We start from the raw sequence: 23900 nt of genomic DNA, 5'->3' as shown, positions 1-23900 counted from the left end.
ATTGTTGCCTTAGCTGTGATTGTTGTTTAGCATTGACAAGCTCCCTCACTTCTGTTAATTCATCTTCGCATGTCAAAATCATAGGTACCTTGCACTCTTTCACTAGGATATATATATACAGCTATGATCAGAAAGTGTTTCACCTTTCATTATTTTAGTGGGCTTCAGTGTTAATCAGCCTTTCCTTCTTCTACCTATTGGATGACTGTTTAAACTCTAGATGTGTGCAGGCTGATAAAACTGAAATTCTCTTACATTTGTGAGACCGTCCTCCCAACGAATAATTTCCTCTGTATAAAAATTTGTCCCAAGTGCTTTTATTCCCTTTTGGGGAATAACTTTTGGGGATAAACTGAAGCCTGAAATCTCTGCTTTTTGTTTTTAAGAAATGTTGCTTTCTTGAAAACCAGGCTCAAAACGTATCTTCTTCAATGTTAGGCTTAAATTCAAAGTCCTGCTACATTGGTTATATCACCAACAGTTGGAGTTTTAAAATCTTTCTGTAATAGCTTTAAAACTTTTCAAAGATAGCCTGTCTTGGATTTGGTAAGGGAACACTAAATCTGTTTTGTTCTGCTGACTTGTTGCAAACCATTAGTAGAATAAAGGGCTTGAGCAGTTTGTGGAGTCACTTATGGTTTTCTTTAAAAACACATTAGAAAAATCTGTCAAGAGGGACAATGAGATCACTTATGAGATGGACCAGTGAAGGGTCCATAGACTTTTGTCTATCTCTTCCTGTCTTACAATAACGTGTCACAATTATTTATGTTTCAAACGAAGTGCCAAAATCTGTTATTGATACTGAAGAAGTCGATGATTTTAAGATTTGAATGGAGCTATTGGTACTTTTAAAAAATTATTATTTTTTATTTATTTTTATGTCAACTCTAATTCACCAAGACAGAATTTTGCATTTTAAAAGCCATTTTATGCTGACTAAGGAAGCTGTAGTTGGCTGGCTATACCTATACAGTTATACCTAAGGAAGAGTGACATTTTGAGAAATTTTACTTAAATCTTAAGCCTGAGTTACCAAAATATGTCAGCTTATCATTTTCTTAGAGGTTTCTTTAGTAAAATTGGAAAAAATGTTTCAGATCATCTGTTGGGGGAAAAAGTGTTGCTTTCTTTTACTAAGCTAGCAGTATTTCTAATAAAGTGGTTGCAATTTGTTGTGTATCACACTAACATGTTACAAATTGCGCTGTTTGTAATTTTTTATTGGGGAGAAAAGGAGCTTTAAGACATGCATTTTTTACTCTTCACTCACATATCTTAGGGAGGCGGTTTTGTTGTTTTTTGGTGGTGGGTTTTTTTTTTTTAGTGTATTGCTTGAAGTTCAAATGTAACTTTTTGAAACTGTGACCAAAAGTATCTTTTATGGTATTTTCCTTTCCTCTTCTCCCCCCTCCATCCCAGTCCCCCTCCAACATATAACATTAGAAGTAGTCCAGTTGGTAAAGCATAATGAAATAAATGAACCATTGTATTTCTTGGCTTTTTATGAATAAGCTAGTATTCATTTATTGCTGCATTCTAATAATGGAATTCAGGTAACAGAGGTTAAGTAAGCCCTGAAGTATAATTAGAAAACAAATTTGTTGCTTGCAAACAGGGTGCTGTGAATTTGATTCTTGGCTCTTTTTTGGGAAGGAGGTATGAATGTTAATTTTACTGCCTTCTAGCTTAAAATACAGTAAAGGTTAAATAAATATGGAGCAGAAAAAAAATCTAGTAGTATGACCTATAAAAGTATAAATGGCCTAGTGTTCTCTTCTGTTTGCACCTTTTCAGCAACACTAAGTAATTTTGTGTTAGTGTGGTAGCGTTTAGTACTGCATCATATATGGCTTCTGTATTCAAAAGTACATTCATAGCCAAATGTTTGTTTAGAAAAAAACCAAACAAACACCAAAACAAAAAAAACCCACCAAAAAACAAAAAAACCCACTTAATAGCAAGATTCAAGATTGTCTTTTTTGAAAAGTCCCACTAGGTGCCAGCAAAGGACCTTTTCGGACTATGTGAGCCAGTGAAGCATTTTGTAGGAATTCTCAATCCCATTACTCTTGTAAGAGTTGACAGTATATTAACTTCTTGACATGCTGATCATTTTATCTAAAAAAATAAAAATAAATTAGTAATTAGCTATGAATGTATGAGACAGTTTGTATATAATTATACAGAACAGCTTTCTTCTGTAGTTGTGCTTGGTAATCATATTTATCTCTGTGCATACTTAGCTCTGTGTTCTAAAGTTTGCGTAGCTGGTCATATATTTGCATGCCATATTGAACTCTAATAAATGTCCCCTTATTGTGGGCTTCCAGCAAACAAGATGAGGTAGTTAAATTTGTAAGAATACTTTGTTTCTTTCTGCCTTTAACAGCTGTAATTTGGAAAGGTTAAAATATAAAATAAAAGGTTAACATGGTCAGCTGAAAATAAATGCCAAATTATTAATCAGAATAACTTGTTGTGGTTCTAATTCAGTTGCACCTTACTAAAAATTATGAATTAATTGGCAGGAGAGGTTTCTACTATGTCCAAATCTTTAGAAAGTGTGATTGCTTAACAGCGTGTAGATTGCAAAATAATGCCAGGCTTCTTTCAAGTTTTATTTAAATAGTGCAGAAAGATTTTTTTTTTTTTTTTTTTTTAAGAAGAAGGAGGCTTATTTCACTGGTTTATGCATAATTCAGACCTCAGCAGTTTGCTAGCATGGTTACTATTTGGAAATTCAATCCTAGACTTGATACTCAATTATATGGGACTTCATTCCTACCAACTTCCTGTAATTCTAAACCTATGGGTAAAAATATTAGTAGTCATACGCTGCTGAGGAAAGTACGGACACATTGACTCAGCTAGTGCAGCTGCAGCAGGAGTTGCTGTTTTAAACTTGGAAGTACTGGAAGTTTATTATTGTATTCATTTATGCAAATTACAGAAGGTATAATTGAAACAAGGTCAGCAGTGTTTGTCAGTGTGTTGCAGCTGAGGTCGTTGGAACGTAAGTGCTTTGTAAATGAATGCTTTCTGACTGCAAGCAAAGACGGTCCAGAAACTGCAGTTCAACGAATGGCTGACTTATTTCAAGAGGTACAGTTTTTTTTTTTAACACTAGTATCTTGTAGAAAGTAGGACAAAGACTGCAACTTTTATGGGCTTTTACTATTGTGATGTACTAGCTCTAGGTTCTGTGCAGCTGCCTCTAGCCTTTCTGCTGAAGGATCTTTGTGGTTTTCATTTGCTAACATGTGTGGAAATGAGAACAAATGGCACGACGGTTAAGATTGCATTTTGCTACCCAAAGAAGCAACACAGATCCATTATCGGAAACCTCTGAAGATGTTTTGGATAGTAACAATTGTACGTACTTCAAAAAATCGCAGAATTCTGCACCTAATGTTACCCGAATGAAACTGACTCCTAGACAAGTTGCTTGTGCACCTGTAATGCAACAAGTAATTAATCAAGAGGAAAATGCAACTGTTTCTTCATTGCAAATAAAAAAGAGCACCTCACTGCACATTTCTCTACAGTCTAGAAAGTATAGTGGATGTTTTCGGTCTGGTGATCCTGTAGCTGCTGGTGAAGACACTTCATTCATTGGCATTAGCAATGAAGGAAATTGTGGTGCTAGAATTGTGGTTGATCATCGATCTAATGATGGCCTTCTGAGCAATACTGCTCTGTGCAATGGCAGTCTTGGCAGTATTCCAGCCAGTGACAGTGGATCGTTCAGCAGTGCTGGCAGTGACTACGGATCATGTGCAAGTACCACAAGTGATGGAGGTTCATATAGTAACAGTGTCATCAGTGACAGCGGTAGTGGCACTCTTTCGACAAGTGATGGTACTTTCTGTAGTAGTGTTGTACATGGCGATTCTTCATATCGAAGCACTATAAACAAATGTAATCCCTATAGGAACAACTCATCTCAGGAAACTCTGTGTAGAAGTAATACTACTTTTGACCAAGATGCTTTGTCAGTGAGGAAGAAAACTAAAATTCCACTGCGACGTTGTTCATCACTGGTTATTTTCCCTAGGAGTCCTTCCAGTACTCCTCCAGCTTCTCCAGTAGGCTCAGGTCAACTACCACATAGAGGTGCCTATCAAACATCCCATAAACTAATTATTTCTCCTAGTGAGCTGGCACAAAAAGAAGATCAAACCATTTCCAAGGGATTCCTTTCAACAGCAGTCAGTGGACTTCGACTGTCTAAAACCGTTTGCTCTTCTGGCGAAGTCAGAGACATTCGACCGCTTTACTTGAATACATCATTACAGGATAAAAGTCAAATTTTGAATAGTTCCGAGCAGGCAACTTGTGAAGAAGTATCTGATGGCTTCTCATGTATTTCAGTTCATCTCACTCAAAGAGCATTTGCATCGAGCAGTGAAATGGTTAATGGCTGTTGCAGTCCAGAGTTAAATCTGAACTCCAGTGCAAAATACCCTCATTTAAAACTGGCACGTAGCACATCTGCATGTTTACCCTCAAAAATAGATTCAGAATATCAGACTAATATAAATGAACTAGAAAGACCGAATGCACGGATGAGCAAAACCCACCATGTTTTGCAAAGAAGTGTTTCGCTGGAAGGATCACGTCAAAAAGTTTCTTGCTGTTTATCCAGCCTTAAATACAAGTGTCAAAGTGCAAGGACGTCTCAGTTGCACATACAGTTCAAACCTGGGAATGAAGGAAAAACAACTGGTGTTAAGAAAAGATATGGAACCTCTAAAAGGGAAATGTCTAGCACTTCTTTGTGGAGGCCCCATAAGGTGAGTGTTCTGGTTTATAGAAAAATTTGACAGTATTTTACAGCTGAAATTTAACTGGAAAATACTAAAATTTACAGTCAAGACTTAAACGCAACGATATCAGAATTTCCTAATGGTGTCAATCTGTCACCATTAGGAAGTTAATTTTTCTAGTATCTTTGGTTTTTGGATTTGCTTCTTAGAATATGGTACATACAGTAGCATACGTGAATAGGTCTTACAGTGAAGTACCTGTATTTAATATATTATAAACAATAATTTCCTGTTTACATGAACTCAAAGAGATTTTCCTGTCTAGTTATCTAGACATGGGAATTATTTAAACTTCAGATGAAGTTTTGTAGTTTTAAATATGTAACTTTACTTTTCAATAAATTAATAGTAATTACTAAAATTGTTTGCATATAAAAAGGGTAAACATGAGTGGATTGTTGTAGAGCCTTTTAGGTTTACTTCATATAGGCTTTATTTTACAGAACAGTTTGGTGTATGTAGAATTAAAGATAAGTAATATTTGAACAGAGGAACTGTAAATACCATTTGTTTCTGTATACACCCTGAACCACAGGAATTTTCAGAGTTTCCTCTCCTTTTTTTTTTTTTTTTTTCCTTTTTCCTTCCAACCACTACTTCAGCCTGAGCAGTACGCTGTAACTTAATACCTCTCCCAACAACATTGCTGTTCAAATTATAGTACTTGGGTCTAGAAGGCTTATATTAAATATATTTTTTTGGTAATGAAACTCAATGTTCAGCTAAACTGCAGAAGTGTGTTTGCTCTTATTAACTCTTAAGGCAGCTTATATTGTTAGTAAGGCATAAAACACATGAAATGTGGATTTTAAGACTTGTTTAAATAACATTGTGAAGACTTGAACGATCTGAATTTTATATATTAGTTTTAATTGTGAATGCTGATAAAAGTGCAACAATTAATGTTTACCAAAATTGTTTTAAGATCTCATTCTCTACAAATTGATACTACTACCATTTAACTAACATGCTTGTTTAAGCAAAAGGCTTTCTGCCAAAGATCTATAGTTATGACAGTCCCTTTCTAAACTAGTAATAGAACTACCTTGGAGGTATTTGCCTGTAATTTTCAGTCTGTTGTTGCCCTTAGAGTAGTGCCTGCTGATTCTACATTTTTTTATTTCTTTGGAGTTTTGTATTGCTTTTTGGTTAAAAAGAGTTTGAAGAAAAATGCACTTTCCTTCTTGTAAAACTGTGATCTATGTTTAAGCTTCATTATAAAACTCACAGTGGATCACAGGTAATCACTATGCATCTTGTTTGGTGATTCCTCATCCCAAAATCAAACTGTAAAGTTGATGGTAAATTCCACAATAAGCACAAACAGATTATGACATATTTTAAGTAGTCTGGATCTAGTTATTTTTAAAAAGTGTATTGTAAAAAGGAAAACATCTTGAGACATGCACTTCAAGTACATTTCTCATCAACTTGCACTGCTAGCCTCTGTGTTTAATGGCAGTTGATATGTAAGATATTTTATATTTTAATACTGAGTGAATTTTAATAAATTCAATTTAGATAGAATCCAAGTTCAGGATTAGATTGTTAGCAAACAATTCCAGAAAACCTTGTAGGACACTGGACTAACAATAGTTTGTTTCAATTCCCAGGAGCAGTGTTTACAGTGGATTGACATAAAATCTAAGGAGACTTAACTTTTTAAAGCACTGGATAGCATGCTTCTGTGGTAGTTGAGCATTTTTACTGTGTTAATGTGGCAGCATATTTTAAGCTTCCTGAATTCATAAGATTTCATCTTCTGACTAGAAGATGAGAGAGACAAGTTTAAAAATTAAAAATAATAGAAAAAAGGAGTCTGAATCCCAAATTGTTGTAGTTATCTTGGACTTTTCATGTATTTGCAAATATTTAGATTTGTGCCATATCTACATGCAAATTAAAAAGATCTCTGACATCAGAAAACTGGACACTAAAGGTTTTATAGCAGTGTACTTGTTTCAGATTTGTTTATGCAACAACAGGCACAGGAGCCTTTCAGTCCTGAAATGGCCCTTTCAGTCTTTACATAAAATCGATTCTTATAGAATATCCTATAAAACATGTTATCAAAAAATTTAAAAGCTTCCCCCACCAAACTAAGCAAAAACCATAGTTGACTTAATAGCAGTTCAGCAATTCACTGGAATAAAATAGATAAATACTATTGTATTTGCTGTTACAGTCTTTGTGACAAATAGATTCTATGGCAATCATTTAATTATATAGTCCAGTTAATTATCATGGTGTATTGTGACTCATTTAAAAATAGACAACTCCCAAAATATTTCTCTTGACTCCAGTTAGTCTGGCCTAGTATATTGATACGCTGAGTCTGGGTTCAAATTTAACAAGTTGATACTGGAATAGCATTTAGTAATGTCAGCAATCTGTACAGAGCAGTCATGAAATCAAATCAGCCAGAGACTCTATCGTCTGAAGCAGCAAAAGGTCTATGCATTCTTTTCTTACGTGCCTAGCTACTAGCCTTCAGTCACCTCGTGTCAGATTTCCTGCTTTCTATAATCAACAGCTTGTTAAACGCTGACTTTTTAAAAAAAAAACAAAACAAAACAAAAAAACCACAAACAAAAAAAAAAACCAAAACAAAAAACCCCCAACATCAAAACACCATTTCTGTGACAACTGGCCTTGGATTATTTTTAATTAAGTTGAAAAATGTGTAATGGTGATGGCCCACATACCACTGCTGATCTTTACTGGAAACATATTGAATAGGTTCTGCAGTAGATAGTGGAATTTCATTTATGCGAAGCAGGAGGAAGAGGTAGTCCATGGTTGCAGCATTGAAGGTTGTTCTTGACTTTGTAATTCTGTTTTTAATGTTTTTTCTGTGCATCTATCTCTGCTTAGGGTAGAAATAAATCCGCAACTAAAGCACTTTGACATCACAGGTGTGAATTGGGAGGGTAGGAGTGAGTAAGGGAACAGTTTACATGTCATCTTACATATGTAAACTTCAAGAGGTACAGAGGAAGGCAGAAGCAGTGACTACAGTTCCATTTCCTGTAGACCATGAACACAATTTAAAAAAAAAAAAAAGCTGTGTTAATCTCTTCCACTGGTATAATATTATGCTGACATCCCTGTTGACATTAGCCATTCCTTCCCCATCAGTATCACTGCTGGTTAGGTAATGTGAATATCGTAAATGTACTTACAAATCTGTTTCAGCAACTGTATACCTTTAAAATAATTTCTTAAACAATTAAGGGAATCATTGTGTTACTGTCCTTTTGTTTACAAGTAATTTTACTCAAGTTTTGTCTCTAGTGAATGAAATACACGTTTTGAAGCAAAAAAACTTCAGAGGTGGTGTAAAATAACCAAAACATTTTTCTACTGTCAGGTTCATGTGAAGAAAACCTTTAGTTGGAACTCTTGAGTTTTTTTCACCAGGTTCTTGAACTCTGCCTTTTGTATTTGTAAAAGGAGATGCTATTTGAATCTTTCAGTACTAAATTTAAATTTGGGGCAAATAGTAATTTGAGGGGGCTCTGTGTGAGGATGTCTCTCTTCATTAACTTACTTGCCAGCTGATCTCAACATCCTGAGGGGACCAGAACCTGTGCCTGGAAGATCTTGATTCCCTTGATAAATGCTGCACCACAAGTTAGCACTGAGTAGTCTGAGGTTGTCTTCTCTCTTGCATCCTCTTTAAGTATAGCGCTTCTGTCTTAGCAGAAGCTTCTCTCTTCACAGAAGATAATGGTCCAACCAGGGAAAAGTGCCAAGAGAAGGGGAAGACAACTGTGGCTTATCTCCCGCCATCTCCATCTTTGCATATTGAGCAAAGGGCCTGCATGGATATTGGTGTCCCAAATCTGTGTGAGGAAGTGAGGTGGAAAAGGGGCAGGTGAAGCAAAAGATTATAGAAGCAATACAAGGAAAAGCACAAATTGACATCTCTTTATGCTATTGTGCTATGATAACCTCATCACCTAATAATTTTCATATTGTTCAGTATTGCATATCCTGAAGGATCATGTTACAGGACTGTCTATGGCACATTGCTATGTCATGGTGTATCAGTTCAGTCAAGGAGAGTTGAGGTTGAAAGGAAGGTGGTATGTTTCTGAGGAATCATGGTGACAACTATGTTAGACTTAAATCACGTAATACTATTCATGTTGTCTCAGACAAATTTTAGAACTTGAAGTATACATTCAAAGCATTAAAGAGAAGACAGTGGAAACTGTCTGTTAATCACAATAATTAACAATTTATAATTAGTTGTAGGTGATGTCCTACTTTAATCCTTTATATAACAATGACCTGTAGTGCTTTGATAATTTGTACTGATTTCTCCTATTTTCCATCTTTCTTAAATGCAGAGTTTTGTTACAGCTTCTTTTCCACCTTTCTTCATGCCTTTAGCTTTTGATTAGCAATCTTCTTCAGGGGGGAAAAAAGATTTGCACACAAAGGATGTGATAAACCTTACAGCCAAGACTAGCTGTGAATGGTTGCTATGTGGAAGCATTAGCAAAGGAAACAATTTGGTATCAGCTCCATCCCTAAAATTGTTCTTTGTTAGTTTTAGCAAGTTGTATTTGGCAACAGGGAACCATATGTAACTTTCAGAATATGATTATGCTGTAAGGAACAGTGTCTGGGCTGTAGCAGAATACTTGAATATATATATATCAAGTGTTCTGTATATCAGAATATATTTGATATAAAACCCTGTATATCAGAGGTCTAGCACTTTGTAGTCACCAGCAAACACTACACATACATATTAACGAGGAGTTTTATTTGATTGTGCTCTGCACAAATTATGATTAACCTCATTCTGTTTATAGTCTGCAGCTGAACTGAGTTTGGGTAGGTTTCCCATGCCAACAAAAGGGGAAACTAAAACTGCAAAACCATGCAGAGCAGAGCTCCTGAAACAGCTTATATAAATATTTAATTATCCAGCCTTCAGGTTGATTCATGTCCTTTTAATCTACCATGAGAGAGTGGGAAGCATTAATGGTGTGGCTTCTTTGATATAGCCACAAGCTATAGTTACTCTGTTTCTTAAGGCTTAGTATACATTTAAGAATGTGTTAAAGTAAAACTTGTTCCCAAGGCAAGATAGAGACCTTCTTCCCTTGACTCCTGACTAGCTAAATAACTTGGAGGCTTTCAGATATGAGACCATGATAATTACTTTTTTTTTTTTGAATGGTACATCCTTTTTGCTTTCTGTGAGAAATTACATTAACACTTTGGGTTAAACAAAAACACTTCTTGGAAAATGTTATGGTGATGTAGAAATCATAGTCTTTGTAAGCATTATAGCATAAGACAGAAGCCCTTAACAAAACTAATAGTACCTACAGGTATTCTCCTAAGAATTGTGAAGAAGCTCAGCTATAAAATTGTTGAAATACTAACTATAATGAATAATCTTTTAATCTATTACATTCCCTTACTGAAGGAAGATGGTAAGTAGTATGCCGATACTTTAAAATGACCAAAAGGGATACTACAGGCTACTGCAACAGGCTGGTCTGGAAGAGAGAATACATGGAATAGAATTAGTAGACATTTGACATGTTTTGTGTTTACAAGGAGGGAGACTGAGCACTGCTTTCATAAAAGGAAGTTTTGTCTTACAAGTCAAACTGAGCAATGACATGCGAAGATGGGCGAGCTGGTTAATGCAGATCACTGAGCTTTTCAAAATATTTGACAAGCACCCTTAGCAAAAGTTCTGAAAAATACTCTGAAGACGTAAGTGCAGAAAAAAGCTTCCTCATTGATGACAGCTAATTAAAAGATAAGAAACGAAAGTGAGAATTAAATTGTCACCTCTGAAGTTGCAGAAAGTCTCACGGTAGTGAGTGACTAGACAGTAGAATGGACAGTTTGAAAATCAGTGTTGATAAATGCCAAGTACTGCACATAGGGGAAAACCAGCTAATGATGCATGCGTGGTACTGGTCTCCCATACTGGTCAGGAAATAGTTTATGTCATGGTGAGTGACTTGCTGAAAATGTCAGCCCAAATCTTGTTGACGGTTGAAAGGCAAATAGAAGGTTAGGATTTATTAAGAAAGGAATAAACTAACAAAATTAAAAACACCATTATGGAGTTGTACAAATCCACATATGTGCATGGCATGTATATTTTTGGTCATCCTTTTTCAGAAAGCATGTATAATAGAACTAGAAAAATACCAAGAAGGGTCACAAGATTGGGATAAGTTTTAAGTGAGGAGACACTAACTATACCAAGGGCTTTTTTCAGCTTTGGGGGAAAAAAAAAAAGTGGTATAAAGGGAATTTTATAAAACTATAGTTCAGGGGAGGTGAATTTAAACAGAGAATCCACTCTTATAAAACAAATATGTTCTCTTATATGTTGCTGAGCACACTGTTGCAAGATGTTGTGCATACCAAAAGTAGAAATGGATTTCAAGAAGAGGTTAGATAAGTTGAAGAAAGGTCCATCAAAGGGTATTACATTCTCAATATGTACTTCAACGTCAGGATCAAAAAGTCCATGACCACTGATTCATTAGAAACTAGGGTATATATCAGAGGAAGTATTATTCTTAACTGCTGCTTTTATTATTACCTTAAGCATCTGCTCTTGGCCATTGCTAGGGAGAGGTTACAAAGCTACGCAAGTGTTAATCTGCCTACTAGGCTCTTTGGTGCCTGCTCAGCCCATGCAGCCACCTAGGATCAAATGGTAGAAATGCTCTTTCAAGTTATCCTCTCACCCTGGCCTGAGAGTGTTCTTCTGTGTTCCAACACGTGTTTTCTTGTCTTCCAGAAATGGATGTATTTCACAGATTGAGCGAGGAAGCAAAACTGACTGGCCTTTCAGGCGAGTCGTTTGCTTACCACTGACTTTCACCCTTGTCTGAAGGGGACTGCCCTGCCTTTCTGTTAAGTGTCTCTGTTTCAAGTGAACTTTCTTCCTCACTCCCTGTGATGAACAGAACATGCTGATTTGGGAATGCAGCCAGCAAAATGTTTGTAGCTCGTTTCGGTGTTAGTTTATCGATCTATAATCATCTCTGTTTCAAGAGAGTACATCACAGTTTTTGTCTGTCATAGCAGTTTATGGTAAACTGAAAAGTCTACAGATAGATGCAATTATTGTTTGAGACCTCGGCCGCTTTCAGCTGTATCAACCGTAACATAAGCAAACAGAATTTAAGGAAGACATCAGCAAGTTCCTGGCTGAAATTACATATAAACTTGAATTGAAGTCATTGAAGTTAGTGCATATTAAAATGCAAATGGGACACTCCAGTTAGTCAGTAAGAGGAATGTGGGAAGGAATATAGAACTGGATTCTTTTAGACCTAGATTATTTCTCTGGCAACCTGTGATTTTCCTAGCATAAGGGAGGAGGCCTTGTTCACTAACGTGAAAACACAAGGGCTTTTTGAAGGAAAAGGTTTCCAGAATTTATTGTGAACATTACTTATTTTTTAACAGAGTTTCTACCTTAGCCAGTTGTTGTAGTAATCATTGTTTCTAGTAAGTTTGATTTGGGACAAATATTTAACTTGTAAAGAATAAATCCAAAGTGGTTAACATCCAGCAAATTATAGGGCAATAAACCCTGTGTCTAATGTGGGAAGTGTAATGTAATTTTAGTAAGAAATGTTGTTGAGCTTATCTGAAATAGATTGTAATACTGCTTTTGTTGTAAAATTTATCATGGGTGGATTATTTGTGTTGTAGTTGCCTTGTGTCATAGAGGTTGAGGCATCCAAGGTCAGTTCATGCAAACTGGTTTTGGACAGATAGGATTTTTAACTTGAGCAAAGCACAGCTTAAGTAAGTGCTGCTGTAGCCACGTCGTCTGTGTCTACATTCAGGACTGGCAGCAGTAGGTTTAGGCTTGGAGCTGGAGAGGTCAAGAGGTAGGACTTGGGGCTCCCGTTCAGATCAGTGGCGGCTGAAGGCTAAGGCAGATGCAGAAGAGCATGGAAAACTGCAGCGTGGCTGGCAGCGGCCGCTAGCTGTGTGCTGGTGCAAAGGCGCTGGGAATTCCTGAGTTAGTACTGATGTTGAATTTGGATCAACAGTAGCTGAGAACAGTAGACTTAAGAATGCTTTTAAAAATGCTGGACTAACTTTGGAGTAGGCTGAGGCCATTCAGCCTGCATCCAGCCCTGCTGTAGGTCCGTGTTCACAGAAATTTCTTAGAAGGGGTCAGTTACTTGTACAGCCTGGGCCGACTCTTCAAGATTATATTTAGGGCTGGAAAAAGCAGCTTCCAGGCTCAAGCTGATTTTGTGCATCTGTGTGGCACTGTACCGGACCTGATAAACTTCGCAGGAGTGAGACCATGATGCAGGGATGTTCCAATTGCCTATCTGCCTTTTGGAGGCAAAACGTTTGTCTTTTTTTTTTTTTTAATTCTGTTTGTTCCCTCTTGCTATGAATAACAAAAAGTTGACTGTGTATTGAGTCCTTCAGCTGAGCGTATTGATTAGCCAGGGTGGTTAATATCTGTCATATCTGGTTTATCTGTTGCTCATTTCAGGGAGCAAATTACATGTGCAGTTTAATGTTTGATAGGGTTTTACATTTTCTGAGTGTTTTAAGCTTTACAGTGTTAACTGATGAAGGTAGAAGTGCCCCTGGAATTGTTACTACAAGAGTTTGTTTTTCAAACTTTATTTGAAGTCTTAAGATTTGGCACAAAAGCTTTCACAAATAGATGCAAATGTTTTAGGTTTTTTTATACTGCTATGAAGTTAACTGACTTCATGACAGGAATGGCTTGTCGAAATAGTACCTAATTAAATACTTGGTACTGTTTTCTGAATTTTTTTTTTTTTTTGAGTGTTGGCTGGTTTAACATAGGAGGCCAAATCTGGATTAGCTCTTGACTTTTCATAAAATGTAATATTCCTGCTTTTTATATGGTAGCTTATTTGGCACATCTGTCCATAAAACCAAAGGAACTCAAATTCCTGATGAATAAAACATATGCATTACTAATTTTTGACTTGTTCTCTGTTTATGTTGTGCTTAAGTATGCTTTGGTTATATTAGATGACTTCTTGTGTTCCTGTGACCTATGTGAAAATGAATTCTCATATGCAAAAAGAAAAAGCTATCTTAAATTGCTTTGTTAATGAACTTTTAAGCACAAGTTCTCAAAGTAGCAAACATTGAGTGGAGTAATATACGAATGTTGTTATAAAATTACTGTAGACTAAACATGAACTTTTAAGGAAGCTATCTATAAGATACTGGTTCTATATAAAAAGTATAAGCTATAAATGGAGAAACAGATGACACTTTTGCTCTGGTCTTTTTAGAGAAGCAGTTCTCTGAAAATATCTTGGGAAGTGAGGGAGAATTAGTGAAAATAACTTCAGTGTCATTTCTAAATGCTGTCTGTTAAACAGATGGTAAAACTGCTGAGGCATGTTATGCTGACACCTTGCTGTTGAAGCAGCCAGCAGGGATGAAGGTCCTGCAAAAACGTATGTTGCGTAATAACCATTGATCTAACAGCATGTATTTTCTCTATTTTGAAAATGCTGATAGGTTCTTATATCTCAGTATCATAGATGGTTGATCATAGATTCCGACTACATGTCATTAAAAAAAAAATCTCCTCACCATCTACCTCTCCCCCTTAAAAATACAGGAGGCTGGGACTTTCATGAATTACATGCAACAAAGTATTTATCTCTTTGCAAGATAGAGAAAACATTACTTTTAGAATCCATGAATTTGGTAAGACCTTAACGTGATAATTGAATTTTGCTTTTTTGAAACTGCTATTTTCCCATGATGAATAGCGTATGCTGGCAGTATTTTATGGAAGAAAAAAAGCTCACTTTTCTTGATTTAGAGTTCAAGAGAACCAAATAATATACTCAGTGCAGCATGAAAAGAAAAATACTTGAAGTTGCTAGTGTAGCTCAGGAAAGATTTTTTTCATTCTCATCAAGCTTGTAACTAATGTTGATGTTTGGGTGTTTAAGCAAGAAGAATGTTGGTTTTATAAGGGATCTATTGAGCTCTTGTTTTCTTAAGCAGCGATAGTCCAGATCGCTGTTTGTTTTTTCAATTTGAATTGATACTTTATATTCCCTCCAATAAAAGCTGCATGCTTTCTCATTTTGCCATACAGCTGTAGATTTCTGTGCGAAGACCGACTTATGCAGAACTAGATGTCTGTTTAGTCAGAGAAATTCAGGGAATATACTTAGGTTCTAATTCATGCACTAACAACAACAAAAATTAGTCACAAAAATTGGTAGAGAAAATACCTGTTATTTCAACACCCTGGTCTATGCAAGAGCTGTTTCAAAAGTCACTGTGGTGAATCCAGCAATTAAGAAAGGCATTAAATTTAGTTAACTGTCTTCAAACCTGATAAATTATGGGTAATGTTCTCAGTACTGCTCTTAAGTGTGTGACTCAGATAAGCATGTCTGTTTAAAATCTACTTCTATCCAATTTCTGATGGAAATTGCAGAAAAAAATCCAAAATCTTAACTGTTAAGGCTTATTAAGTACATATTCATAAAATAGATAAAAATGAGTTTTGGACTGGATTACTTTCAGTGCTTTTCCTCTTTGAGCACTGGCTTTGGCGTTGTACTACAGTTCTTTAAATGTGTTGTATACAGCAGCTGTCTGTCCTCACATGTTTTTAATAACTTTCTATAGACTAAACCAATGAATCAGTAAAATAAAAGGCCTCTTTGTTAGTGTACTAGATCATTAATTGAGGTTTATGCACTTAGGGTTTGGCAAGCAGAAAGTTTGAGTTCTCTGGCTGTTAAGAAATTAGAAGTTGACAAGAACAACTGACCTACTTGTCTGTCTTGAAAAAACTGGGATGCCTGCTCTCATGAAACAGAGATCCAAACAGTTTCAACTCCATTGACATTTAATTGTTAATGTGTGTGATGTCTGTTTCAAAGCTTCTTTGGCACTTCTTTGAAGGCAGTTAGTCAGCTTGTCATAGTGAGGCACATTGCTCATTATCTGATCTATGTATTAGTTGTTTGGACGTCAACAAAAATCTCCACTGGAGGATTTTACTCTCTGGCTGGAGGAGAAAGTACTGTTAAAGGTTGGTTATCGAGGCTGGCTCTGCTAAAAATAGGAGAGACAGCAGAATAATAAAGTGAATAACAGGAGCCCATGTTAAAATAATGGTGGTAACAAACACAATGTTCTGAGGGTTTCTAAAATACAGCAGACTTTTGTCCCAGATTCCAGTAATTTATTTGAAAGGCATGTTCCACTTGAGGATTGCCAAGAACTTTACAAATACTAAGCCTTTTAACATGTCTAAGGTATGTGCCGTGCCATTTTAAAAAAACCTCATAGGCAAAAATGATAGCTATATTTTTCCAGAAGCTTGTGGTCTATAATAATACAGAAAGTTTTCCTTCAGTAGTTCAGGGCAGCTTCAGACTCTTCAGGTATGAAAACCTGTTATAGCTTTCTATTTCAAACAAGTTTGTGAACTGAAAAGGTGGGTGTTTTGTTTTCTATTTCCACTCCCGCTCCTTCAAATCTGAATTTAAGACATACATAACTTTAAACTGAATTTGTAGTGTGTATCTCTAGATTTCTAGCATGTTCTCATCTATGACAAGCTCTGCAGTCTAGTTGTGCTTTTTGGAGGTGTAAAAATTAAAGCTTATACAAATGTGAGGCACTGATTCTCCATATACGTGTATGATTTAAAGATGACATGGACAAACTTAGGACAACAGAGCTAAAGAAAAAAAGTACCAGAATTATTAAAGAAGAAAGAACTGCTTCAAGAAATACCTATAGCAGTAATGGCAGAACTGTGAATGGAGAATGCCGTCAACGGGACAAAAAAATTAGTAGAATTGGACTAGAGTTTTAATACTGTAAAACATTGGCATTGAAAATTAAAAATATAGTCGTGCTACAAGAAAGGTGAAACACACAGCTTTGCTCTGAGGTGAAGGGAATAGATGTCAGCAAGATGCAGAGCCTCATAGTGGAAAGTTTTGTGGAAGAAGGCTGTCAAAATCCTTGGGTGATGAGCTTGAATAAAAGCTTGTGGTACACCAGCAGATTTAGGAAGGAATAGGCACCAAATATTTTGTTAGCTGGAAAAATCAGGAAGACTAGAAATCCAGAGGCTGTACAGGCTACACAGTTGAAAACTTTCACAGTTCCTTACTCTGTCTACGCAAAAAAGCGTAGTCTTGTTATAGTGTAGATTTTTGAAAAATGCCATAGGCTTATACATACCTTTTAAAAATTTCATGCCCTCTTGATTTTTAGCACACAGGCAGTGATATGTCTTCATGTTAAATGACCCATATAATGCATTTTCCTGCTTTTGTGGAGGTTCGCAAAGGCTTTCAAATCACAAATGAACTTGAAACAACTCAGCATATGCTCCAGTAATCCACTAAGAAGTCAAGTAAAGTACTTTGACTGTTGGTGGTGACTATTGGTGAATACTGAAATTACCTACGTAAACTACTAAAATCTAGTTTCTTTGGCAGGCAAAAATCAATGATCAAAAGTAAAATGTACAACGATACCACGTATTGTCAGTCCCTCCCCTGGTACTAAAACGTAGGCTGGAGGGAATCCAGCTGCAAAGTTGCTGCATTCATAGTCTGGTCGTAGTTGGGTAGTCAAGACATCCAAGTCAGGGCAGAATCTTTCAGATTTTAGTTGTTAAAACTAAACTCCGCAGTGTGCGTAGGAAAACGGTATTTTTCATAGGCAGTGTTTGAATGTCCTAGGCTTATAGAAATTGTCAGGCACTCCTAGGAGGAAGGTCTCTAGTTCTGTGTTAATCTGTGATAAATGTTTAGTTGCTTAAGCATGTACCAAGACAATTATTTTACTGAAAAAAATAAGGGAAAAAGTGTCTTTACTCTTTGCCTTTAAGACGATGTTTCTACTGGAGATGCTGCCAATCTCAGTCCTGATGCTGAACAACTCTCGCCTGTTTGATTAGCATTAGTCTACATGATTTAAAAAACCATCTAAATCTCCACCCCCAGCTCCCTCAAACTTCATTTATTTTGAGGAAGGCAGAACTGTACAAAGCTCTGAGTGTTGGGTCAATCAGAACTCGTTCTATACAGAACAAGTTTGATTGTCTAAAATTCAAGAGTGTCTTCAAATTCTTAGAAAGCATTACTATGTTATCAGGGGGGTTGGAACAGTGTTTTTTAAAACACTTTGCAACTTTAAACTTTCTGTGTTTTTTGTTTGTTTTTATTTTCCATAGACTCGAGATGATTTTCTTGGGCAAGTGGATATTCCTCTTTATCAGTTACCGGTTTGTATTTTTTGTTTGTTTGTTTTTGTTTTAAGACTGTGAAAGGGAAATATGATCCTGTATGCAACTGTATTAGTTATCTAAGGAAGTTAACCGAACTGATAATTTAAATGATTAAATTCTCCTGCTCTGTGGGTTTTTTGTTTCGTTTTCTTCTATGGATTTGTTAGGGGTTTTTTTAGTGCTGATATTTATCAAAAAATGTAGATTACCTTGTGTTTAGATACTGGTTTCTGCTGCTACGAGAGTTAGGAGTGCTTTTAGCTTTTTCAAGAGTAAAAATGCAAGGTTTGAAACAGTTTTAAGTACAAGAAGAGATTGTAATTATTGTTATATTTCTTAAAATATTTTCTTTAAGGTCTACAAATTTACTTTTAATATTCCTTATTCCCATAAACAGATATAGAAGAGGCTAAGTGGGAAATAGAAAAGCTAATGTTGCTTTGTACATATTTTTTGGTTTTGTATTCCTTTTGCAAAGCACATTGTTAGTTTTAAAGAAATATCACCAAGAACATTGAAATAAGTGAGCCTTTTCATTTTCTTCTGAGGTCTCAAAACATTAGCAAATACTAACAGACTTATCAGCAACTGTTTTAAAGACAGGATAACAACTGTGGCAAAACCTTTCCAAGAGCAGTTGTTCTTTCATTCTGGTAAGAACCGTGTCAGGAGTAGTTACAGATATGTCCCATTTCCCACTGTAACTGGGATGTGAGATCACACTAACTCCTCTCCCTCAGTCAGGTGGGTTGGAAAGACTGGCCGTAATGTCCCTCTGGAGAAGACTGACTGTGTTTTCACTTCCCACTAATAAGCTAGACAGCAATATCTGGAGTCCTTTGGAGATATTGGTGCATGGATATTGGTGCATGGTGCATTTCCTTTCTTTTTTTTTTTTTTTTTTTTTAGCATGAACTAATTTATAGAGCCTCACTAGAGTATTTTCGTGGCTATTTTCTTACCTTCCTCAAACATCAACTTTTCCCTATCTCCTCTTTGTTTCCGTCTTCCTGGTTCCTTGTTCTTAATTACTTGGTCTTGCCATCTAAATCCATTATACTTTATTGGCCCAAATATAGGTGGATCTTTTGAAAGGTTTTCATTTACATAAGTAAATATACCTTGGATACATAAAATCAGTTTATAAATTCTTTATTACATGCAGTTTTGGTTTTGTTTGATACTATGCAAGTGCAGACTGTTCATGAATAAAAAGAACTAGTGTAAAAACACGTAAAAAGGGCAAATCATCTGCAAGGTAAGATAGTTGGCAGATATGAATTTGCTCTTTCCAAAACCAAAATGTATGAATCCAAGCGTAATCTAGCATTGAATCTAAGGCAACTCTTTGTTTTTGGAAAGTCAGAAAAATAATTATAAAACTTCAATTAAGAAGATAATCTTTTTCTTTTTCTCTCCTCTGTGATGTATTTTCACAGTGTCTTAGTGTGTGTGTTGGAAGAAATAATGTAATGTTGGGGGGGGACGGACCCCAAAACCCAAGCTTAATTCCATTTTAATTTCAAAGTATTTACCTTGGTTGTAAGACAGTTCATTTTATAAGTATAGAACCTGATCTTGCAGATAACACCAGTGTAACACATATATCGTTACAGGATTGAAGATCTGCATTTTAAATCACTGAAGGTGGAACACTTCAACTTGAGTGTAGTATTTCTAAATTGTATTAATAAGAGGTTACACCGAATGTCTGAAATACAAGAGAGCATTTTTCTTTCTGAGGTTTGGCGAAATAGTTACCACATTCAGTAAAATTTAGTCAGCTTAATCTTAGGAGTGTTTCATAACAAAGCTCAACCATTCCAAATAAAATTCTAAACCCTCAACTTAATAATGTCTAACCTTTTAGATTCTGGATTTTTTTTTTGTTTGTTTCTTTCCAATCAAATGTTGACACACATTAGACATTTTTTTTAAATACTATTATGGAATTAGTTCAACCTTCAAGGATTGCATCATGTACCATTGTTCTTAATTAAAAGGCCTACAAATACAACAATTGCACGGGTTTTTTTCTCATATTATACAGTACTTGAAACGGTTAAAATGTATTGGTTAACAAGAGCTTAGAGTTACTCCCCAGAATTTACAAAGAGCTGAAAAAGGGGGGGGGGAAAGATTCAAAAAAGATTTACAAATGTTCCTAAACATATGGTATTGTAAAAATCAAATGTTTTTGTAAGAATTGCAGAACTTCAGATGGATTATTAATATTAACCAGAAAAATAAATATCTTTATTTTCTTTAATGATCCCTCATGTATATTTCTCTACCTGTACCTGGGATGTATATTTATAAAAGAATGTCTGTTTACCTCTGTGCTTCTTTCTGTTGAGCAACCTCAGTTTTGTGAATGAGAACAGAGATGTTCTTAGAATGGATTCTTCTGTGATTGTTTTTTATCCCCAAGTCCTAAAGCTAGAAATGGCTTTTCATGTATGTTCTGTGTAAAAATATTTGAAAAACACTGATGGAGGAAAAAGAGTTATGGTAGATCTTTTAAATGTGAAGATTGAGAATCTATTTCTTGATTTCAGGCTAAACAGGGTTTTTTTCTGTGCTTTAGAAACTGTAATATATGTATACACTGAAAGGTAGTTTTTTTTTTCTTTCCTTGAACCAGGGAATTAGTCTTATTACTAAGATTAAAGCTGGTATTGCTATTACTGTACCTAAACTTATAATTTAAATTTTAAAACGTTATATGGCCTTTAGAGAAACTCATTGTAAACTTCTGATAATTTTCTTTAACTTCAAGTGTTTGGTACAGATTTTTCTTGAAAAAATTTGTCTTATTCCAGACAGAAAATCCAAGTATGGAGAGACCATATACGTTTAAGGATTTTGTTCTTCATCCAAGAAGGTTAGTAAATACCACATAAAAATGCTAACTTTTATATCTAAACAATGCTGTTACGTAATTACTTGTACGTATGTAAATATTGTCTAAATTTTTATGTTTTCGTCAAAGAAATTTGAGCATCAATTGAGTAAGATATTTGTGGTTCTACTAAAAAGTCAGCATTTGTTTATGTACTTACAGATTATTTGATAAGAATAAACCATTTTTCTTCAGGCCATGACATAATTCACATTATAACTTCGTCTGAACAATTTACTGTTTTGCTGAACAGTGAAATCAGTGACCAATGTTATGCTATAACTCATTTATCCCTTTTCAACTTGAAATTGTTTCCTGCCTTTCTGTCTTTCTTGTTTACCTGTTTCATGTAAGTAGTTTCATGTGACCTTAATTATAAACATAACAAAACTTAAACTGAAAAGCTGCTTAACATTTAGGAAGGCCTGTGGTAAAAAACCAAGGAATTTTCAAATTATTTTGACACTGATATTAGTGTTATGCATTTCGTGTTTGTTTTTAAAATGTAGATTCTTAACCTAAATCTGAGCAGTTTTTAGCAATTTTTATTAGAAAATAAAATACATAAAATGCATGTCAACATTTTTCAGATAATAGGTTCCAATTTAGAAATAACATCAGAACGTGTGGGATCTATAGATCTTTCTCAGCCACGTTGGTAGCAGAAGTATTTTTTAAGTATTTTACAATTCTTGATTTTTAGCAGATCAATTATTTTAACAGAGTTAGTGACTGTCAAATTTCATTTTGATCTCCTATTTTTTTGAATTTAACATTTCCTATCCTATAAATGAATGAAGAATAATATTTATTGTCTCTACATAAATTAACGTCAATTGTTGTTTGTTAGTCAAGGATCTGACCTTTTCTTGTAGTGATTCATTGCCACATGAATTTGGCAATGCTTTGTAGTAAGAGATACTGCCACAGATTCAGGCACTTTTCTGCCTTGAAATCTTACACTAACTTTTAGATGCTTTAGTATTGTTAATGTATGTTCTTCAATTTTGCTCATATTTGCATTTACTTAGATGGGAATATTAATAATAAGGTTACTACCTTCCCAATACCTCAAGCTGAGTAAGAATTATTAACATGTTAATACTCTGAAATGAATTACTTTAACTACTGTATTGGAAAGTAAGATAGTAGGTTACTTCCTCTTTCAAAGGGATGTGGGCCTTTCTGAAACCAAAATACGATCTGAATGAACATGTTTGTAATCCAACATGAAATGTTTTTCTGGATATCAGAAAATCTAATTAACTTTTTCTGCACGGGGGAAAAAAAAAAAAGCAAAGCATTAGACCTTAGTGTTGGGAGGGTTTTGGGTTTTTTTCTCCCCCCCTTTATTTTAATAAGATGATGTGCAGGTATCCAGTTGACTCATTAATGATATTTTCAGGACTCTTATTTTCTTTTTTTTATACCAATAGTCAAACAGATGAGATAATTTGGCAGATTTCTTTACCAAGTGAAAATACTAAATAAAATCAATAAGGGGAAATGCTATTTTCAGGCTTCTAATGATGCATTAAGCTAAATACAGAGAGGCAGATGCTGAAGTATATGACCTTGCTGTAAGTTAGGGAAGTTTTCAGAAGAGTGAGTTGGAAAGAAAGGTTTCCAGTTGTGGTACATAATATCAAGGTGTATTCAGAAGTCTAAAAACTCAATAACATTATAGAGCTTCATTAATTTAAACTATAAAAAGCCAACTTGGTGTTGAGAAACTTAAGAATAATCCTCTAGCTATGCTTTTTCAGCTATTTTATTTCCAAGTAACAATTTCACAAGTGCACAATAAGAACATTTTATTTTCTCTTCTGCAGCCATAAATCAAGAGTTAAAGGCCACCTTAGATTAAAAATGACTTACTTACCTAAAAGCAATGGGTCTGAAGAAGAAACCACAGAACAGGCTGAAGAATTAGAGGTGGGAAAAGATGTATTTATTGCTGAAAAACCTAGCAAATGTCTTCAGCTATTAAGGGTAGTTACAGTAAAAATGAATGTTAGGAATCACTAAGCTATAAATAGTGTTTTGGAAACAAACCAGTTAAAAGTGATTGCTTGTATCTTACATGAAAGTTGTAAGTCTGCGTAAAAATTCTGGAGCAGTTTTTCTAACTAAAGGAATGGATTTGTTAGTATATCTAAAAAAGAAAACATACATTAGGCTTTTGGTTTTGTTCTGGTACTGACTTGTCATATGTCTATGTAACTTTTCTTATTTTAGAATTAATGTAAGTATCATTGCCCAGCATTTTTACTGCTGTTTAATGTTGTCTGACCCCAGCCAGCCAGCCACTGACATCTTGCTGGTTTTAGAATTCCAACTCTCTCCAATTTATAGGGATGTTTTGATCTTAACTACTTTACATTTGTAATCTTTTGTAAGCACATCCAATTTAGATAAATGGATTTCTTTTCAAGACTTAAACAACTCTAATCAGCGTTACCACCTTTGCTGTAATTAAACTTTCTGTTACAAAATGGTATGCTCATCTGACTAGTACATTTGCAGCATATGTATGAAATGAAATTTATTTACTTTTTTTAATCTATTCTATGAATGCTGTTTATTTTCCTGGAATAAACAACTTTTGATGCTAATATGTTTAAGGAACTTGAGTTAAAAATAAGATTTCTGCATGCATAATTTGTCCTGTCATTTCTTGAGAAGTATACATGATAAAACCCAGAGCCAATCTTGCTGGCCTAAGATGTAGTGGAACTGTACCTTAAAAGGGGGGTGGTTTAATAAATTGAGATACTTTTTCAGCTTTGGTAATATTAAAGGTAGTTAATATTATATCTCTTAGCCTGGGTGGATTATATTGGACCAACCAGATGCTGCTAGCCAG

The 23900-nt window shown here is 35.1% G+C and overlaps 1 protein-coding gene across 1 annotated transcript in view; it reads left to right on the top strand.

Annotated features, from left to right (window-relative positions):
* The first annotated feature begins 3281 nt into the window (after positions 1-3281).
* Positions 3282-23900, top strand: part of NEDD4 (neural precursor cell expressed, developmentally down-regulated 4, E3 ubiquitin protein ligase) — a 39198-nt gene continuing 18579 nt past the window's right edge. Inside the window, exons 1-5 of the mRNA XM_009578245.1 lie at positions 3282-4796; positions 18079-18129; positions 20955-21016; positions 22867-22969; positions 23859-23900. The exon at positions 23859-23900 is cut by the window's right edge and continues 146 nt beyond it. Coding sequence (XP_009576540.1) covers positions 3282-4796; positions 18079-18129; positions 20955-21016; positions 22867-22969; positions 23859-23900 — 1773 coding nt within the window. The remainder of the gene's footprint in view (positions 4797-18078; positions 18130-20954; positions 21017-22866; positions 22970-23858) is intronic.

This window comes from Fulmarus glacialis, unplaced genomic scaffold (assembly GCF_000690835.1).
Source record: "Fulmarus glacialis isolate BGI_N327 unplaced genomic scaffold, ASM69083v1 scaffold9315, whole genome shotgun sequence".
Classification (NCBI taxonomy): domain Eukaryota; kingdom Metazoa; phylum Chordata; class Aves; order Procellariiformes; family Procellariidae; genus Fulmarus; species Fulmarus glacialis.
The sequence above is the reverse complement of the archived record's forward strand: the minus strand, read 5'-3'. Positions and strand labels throughout refer to the sequence as shown.